General features: G+C 43.5%; 1 protein-coding gene across 2 annotated transcripts in view; it reads right to left on the bottom strand.

The window, feature by feature from the left end:
- Positions 1-1,169: 1,169 nt before the first annotated feature.
- The window catches only part of BVES (blood vessel epicardial substance), a 44,228-nt gene continuing 39,397 nt past the window's right edge, over positions 1,170-6,000 (bottom strand). For both annotated transcript variants that reach the window (XM_065735573.1, XM_065735582.1), the window contains exon 8: positions 1,170-1,461. In XM_065735573.1, coding sequence (XP_065591645.1) covers positions 1,337-1,461 — 125 coding nt within the window. In that variant the 3' untranslated portion in view covers positions 1,170-1,336. The remainder of the gene's footprint in view (positions 1,462-6,000) is intronic.

The raw sequence follows: 6,000 nt of genomic DNA, 5'->3' as shown, positions 1-6,000 counted from the left end.
CTGTAAAGGTTTAAAAACAAAGAGACTGACGTGAACAAGGAGGTGTTACAAAAGAAGGGAAATAAGTACTCACCCATCACTGAAGATTCACAGGGAAGGAACTCCACAAAGGAGGGATCTCCAACAAGATATTCTTCCTCAGTGGCAGTCAGCCCTCAAATGAGGTCTAAGAGCCAGGCTCCACGCCTTCTGGTCACACAGGTGAATTGCCTTCACCTGTGCTCCCAGGGCTGACCAGATCTTTCCTTCAGGTGCTCATTCAGTGGTTCAGGCTGTGACCCAGCAGTTCCCATACACATCTCAAGCCCAAACTACACCACATTTGAGCCTGCTGCACCTGCAGATGCTGAATTTTCACTTTTGCTACAGGCTCTACCTGGGTGCCAGCAGTTTACTGGTGGATGGAGCCCTGCCAAAGCCTCATGTACTTACCCAAGGGTCTGTTTTCTCATGCTTTTGCTTTCCAGTGCACCTATGGCTGGCAAAACAAAATATCTGCTCCTATAATTCACAACAGCTGCATAGGAAAAGCGATGTCCAAGGTAACACGATGTAACAATTTAGGAGCATACATTGTTTTATGCTTCGTTTCCCAGTCGCACCTTGGAAGGAGCCAGCGATGGGTTTGCAGCCTGTTCTCCTCCACCTGTGCACACCAACACTCCCCTTTAAATCTGAATTATTACAGGATGCTCTTACCTACCTTCTGCAACAGTGACGAAGAGCACCTCATTAAGTACAGCAAAGCAGACTGCAGTTTCCTTTTGACTCTGTTGTCTCGGAAACAGCCCTACTTGAAACAACAGGTAAACAGACTTGGCATGTTGTATACAGCAAGTAAACATTTGCTATTCATTTTATCCACTCACCAGGAATGTCTAGATTTCCAGCCACGTACTTTTATGCAATAAAATGCTTTGCTTCCTGTAGTACGACACAGTTCTTATTATTTGCAGTGCTCTTGCTGCAGCCTCACTGGCACATGCCATGCTCTGTGGGCAGAGCACTAAGCTGCTAGAAACTTAGGGAAATGAAACTTGAGGTACTTCATCTCTACAGGTTGCAGGCTGGTAAGCCACCAAAACTCTACATGTATGACATCAAGAGCTGGAACAAAGACAAAATAAAAACCCACATATAGAAAACAGAATCAAAACCCATACAGGTTTGTTTGTTTGTTTATTTAGAAGTAAAAGAAAAGTATGACACCTCTGTCTAGGAGCCACTGACATATGGTGTGGTAAATTCAAAGACAGAAAGATGCTCTTAGCTTCTGGATTCCTTCCTCTCACATGGGAGCTTTGCACAAGCTCTTACACATCAGGTGATAGATGGTTCAAGGCAGGTGCTGGAGCTCAAGCTTTTCAGCTGACGGTGCTTCAAAGACATCATCTTCAACACTTTCTTCTATTGGCTTCATCTTTGCTGAAGTTCTCAGGTAGGGTGATGTGCGGCCCGGGCCTGCCACAGTGCCAAACAAATTAGCAATTAATTTAACAATACATACCTACTACTCCTACCCCTCTGTGACACAGAGTGCAGACTCTGATTGCCTTTTTCTAGTTCTCTCCTAAGAGGATTTTATGACTGAAGGTTTCTTTGTTATTTGGCATAGGCATCAAGCTGACATGCACCAGGAATACCTCCAGGGTTCAAATCCTGCAGCCATTACAGGCTTCAGTGCAAAGCCTGACTGCATGACATGCACACCTCTGTGTCCTTGACAGCCATTTTCTCACTGTCAGACTTGATATTTCTCACGTATTGTTTTGGAGTGCACTAAGGTAGAAAGATGCTCATTATGGCCTAGCAAGCAGAAGAAGTTTGCCAAACTGAGGAAGAACAGCTACAGGTCAGCTACAAGTCTCTGTGATGAAGCTGGTGATGGAAAAATGGAGAGAAAGTAAGTGGTCAAAGGCCACAGGAGGATGCTCACATGCCCAGAGGGACATCAGCAGTCTTAACTGTAGAACGTGACTCTGAAAGAGTGCTTGTTTTTGTCAGCTTGCTCAGTACATATTGTGAGGAATACTAACACTACAATCCAAGAGTTTTCTTCCTGGATTTCAAATTTTTCTCCTAAAGGAGACTGGGACTGGTTGGCTACATATAGAAGCTACATCCATCTGTATACTTGCCCTCGCTGTGAAACAACTCTTACATTTGCTGGCTAACCTCAGACCTTAACCCTACATGCCTTAAGGCTGTTAACAGCAACCAATGACCAAAGAGAGTAGGGAAATATCTGAAACACCAATTCAGAAGAAAAGAGCAAGGGATATTGGTCCTGTCTGACCTGTCAGCTGCATACAACTTAAAAACTCAAATTTTCTGGAAAAAAAGTACCAGTAGTTATCACATAGTCTTTCAGGGTCGCTCTTGCTACGTAAATAAAAAAAAAGGGCACACACAGCAAAAGCACTCTGCTGAGGCCTATGAGGAAGGACTTCTTTCTACACTGTATTTCACACAAAGAACAAAACAATTGCCACAGGCAAGACTAGCATTTTAAGTCACATTCACACAAACACTGTTTAGCTTTCTAGAATTTTTATGTTGAAAATGTATCAGTATTTTACTCTAGCATTCAAAACACTATTTTACTGTCACAATAAAGGCTTACCAACATATATAGGGAAGGACTGGAATTGTTAAGCACACCCTTTCTACACAGATGAGCTTTTACAGCCTCAACATGTGATCAGTCAGCTGCCTAAATCCAAACTTTAGCTATAAAACTGACTTTGTTGGGAGACACCCACAAATTAGACCCAAAGGCAAAAGGATGCCTGTAAACGTTGGACTGCAGTTTCAATTTTCTTTTTCATATTTTGTAGATTTAGATTAGTTTATTGCAATTTTTAGAACAGTTCTCTTTCAAAGTACTTGCTTCTCTTCAGAAATCAGAAGAAAGAAGCTGTAACTGCCCAGCAGGATGCAGCATCGTGGCTGATGCTGTTGTTTGGTTCAATGCCACGCCCTTGTTTTCTGCAACCACTACACTTTGCCTGTTCATGCCTCCACCAACACTGAATGGAAGTCTGAGACAGAGCCTTCCATACACTGCTCCTGCACTCACCCGAGGTATTTCCTATGAAACCTGATCTTGCTATACCCACAAGCTGGGTGCAACACGGCAAGCACACTGTGAGATAAGGCCAATAAACATACTACCTAAACAAAACAGTTCTACGTTCCTGCTTAGCTCAGAAGTTTCCAAATTCACATTACTCATAGATCAGCAACTTTGAGTGATCTAAAGCAAGAGCTGCAGGGCTGCAGCACCTCTCCTTTGAGGAACGGTTGAGGGAACTGGGCTTGTTTAACTTGGGGAAGAGAAGGCTCTGGGTAGACCTCATTGTGGCCTTCCAATACTTAAAGGGTGGGTAACAACAGGAAGGGGAATGACTGTTTACATGGGTTGATAGTGATAGGACAAGGGGGAATGGTTTTAAACTAAGACAGAGAAGATTTAGGTTAGATGTTAGGAGGAAGTTTTTCACTCAGAGGGTGGCGATGCACTGGAACAGGTTGCCCAGAGAGGTTGTGGATGCCCCATCCCTGGAGGCATTCAAGGCCAGGCTGGATGTGGCTATGGGCAGCCTGCTCTAGGGGTTGGTGACCCTGCCCCATGGTGGGAGGTTGAAATCAGATTGTTTTCAACCCAGGCCATTCTATGATCCTAAGAAAAGACACTAACTATATCATTAATAAGTATGACCATCAAACAATAAATTTACTGAAAGGAACCCAGTACTGAAATGTTTTTATAGAACTGAAAGACAGCTGCACCCACCCTTCTGATTGAGTTTGACTACTTCTACTTACCTTGTACTTTGGAAAAAAGAGATAAATCAACTTCATTTACTAACAAATTATATACAGATGGATCACGTATGTCAAGCACATATACCATAATACACAATCTCATTTCAATACCTTTTTCAGGATGCTTGCTGAGTTAATGTGATGTTATCAACAGAAAGCATCATGCTGCAAATGACTCACTCCATAAGCATTACAGAACTCGTGTTGGTTATTTCCTTAATATAAAAGCAAACAGTTAGTCAAGTTTCTTAGTTAATTAAATACAAAACACAGTTTGGTTAGTAATAGTAGTTCGTGGCCAATTACTTAGAGTTTCTCACTCTTTCACTGCTAAGCACTTTGAAAATAATCTTGTAACAGTTTCCTTATAAAATGATTAAAGTTGGTAATTTTTAAAAAACTACATACATGGCCACAACTCTAAGCCAATACAAATCTTCAGACAGAGCTCACCTTGGTAGCAAACCCACCACTGGGCAATGGCATTACACAAGAAAAACAAACTAACAAGTTATTTTGGCAAAAAGAAAGACTAAAACGTTATGATTTAATCAGACAAAACATCTTTTATCAACTGCAGGAGTCAAAAATCTGACATTAACCAAAATGCAAAGAAAGAACTGACAGTATTTCCTGAGGTGTACTTCACACTGCACTGTGGGTAACCCCCCTCCCTCCCCAAACCTAAGAGAAGCATTGGACTACAGAGGCTGCTATCACACCTCTTGTTGCCAGTGGTGTGGTGGCTGTGGCAGAGCCAACTGCTGTTTGCAGAACAGAAATTTCACTCTCTCCCTTGAGGAAAGCACACACCATACACCAGAAAAAATACAGTACACAAACCACGAAACATACAACAGAAAAGTGTTTTTAACAAGTATTTGCTAAGAATGGGTGCATCTCAGGAATTAATGTAATTACAGCTGGAAATGTCAAGCACTTAGATTACTTTCTCCCAAAGGTGAAATTCTGGTGTAAGTGTTCTGCTTCTAGGCCTGAAAGAGAATTTTAAATCCAGCTACGATTGCAGAAATACACATTTACATTTTCTTTCAGGCTTCTGAGCGTGCCAATTTGTCTGTGTGCCCTGGATGAAAAAGACTGGTTTCAATGCATGGAGCTTTGCCTTGAAACAGGTGACAAGCAGGTCGAGAGCTTATGGGTAAAGATCAGAGAACAGACCAACACAGGAGACTTCACATCAAGTATCTGCTGCCTCGTCAAGAAGAGCAAGTAGATGGAAGCCTTCTTCAGATAGTTGGATGATGTCTCACAGTCGCAGGCCTGTGTACTTGGAAGCTCTGACTAGCCATGTCTGGTGCAGCAGGGCCAGGCACAAGTAGCCCAGGAGGTTTCTGGAGACTGCAGAGGACAATTTTCTTGCAGGAGCAATCGATGAGCCGGCTAGGGGAGGTGCTCTGCTGGACCTGTCACTGGCGAACAAGGAAGAACTCATCAGGGAGGTGAAGGCTGACAGTAACCTTGGTTGCATCTTCCAGAAGTTGGTGGATTTTAAGATTCTAAGAGAAGTGTGCAAGACAAATATGAGAGTTACAGCCCTGGACCTGAGGGCAGTGGACTGTGGCTTGCTCAGGGATCTACTTGGCCCACAAGGGCAAAGGGACCCAACAACAGCTGGCTCATCTTCAAGGACACCTTCCTCAGAACGCAAGGACAGTTCATTCCAAAGTGCAGAAGGTCGAGCAAGCGTGGCAGAAAGCTGTCACAGGGGAATGGGAAAGTTCTGACAGAGCTCAGACACACATACAAAGTGAGAGCAAGGTTGAGCTCGGGAAGAACACAGAAACACAGCCCACACATGCAGGAATGGAACTGGAAAGCTAAAGCTCAGCTGGACTTGGATCTACTGAAGGACAACAGAAGAGCTTCTCCATACACACTGGCAACAAAAGGAAGACCAGGGGAACTGTGAGGCCGTGGCTCAGTGGGGCACAGGATCCAGAGAGAAAGCACATGGAAAAGACTGAGACAAGTCTACACCTTTTTTTTGGCTCAGTTTTTAACTGGTAAAGTTTGTCCTGAGGCTTCCCAGGTCCGCAAATGTAGTGACAGAGACTGGGAGGCTGATACTTTACTTACAGGAATTGGACTGAATTAGGGACCCCTAAAGCCAACAAGCAATACTAGAGACTTTGGAACTTCCTGCTCTGC

This window comes from Cyrtonyx montezumae, unplaced genomic scaffold (assembly GCF_038088225.1).
Source record: "Cyrtonyx montezumae isolate F1298 unplaced genomic scaffold, pur_monq_1.0 scaffold_0, whole genome shotgun sequence".
Lineage (NCBI taxonomy): Eukaryota > Metazoa > Chordata > Aves > Galliformes > Odontophoridae > Cyrtonyx > Cyrtonyx montezumae.
Note: the sequence above shows the minus strand (reverse complement) of the source record. Positions and strands in the feature narration are given on the sequence as shown.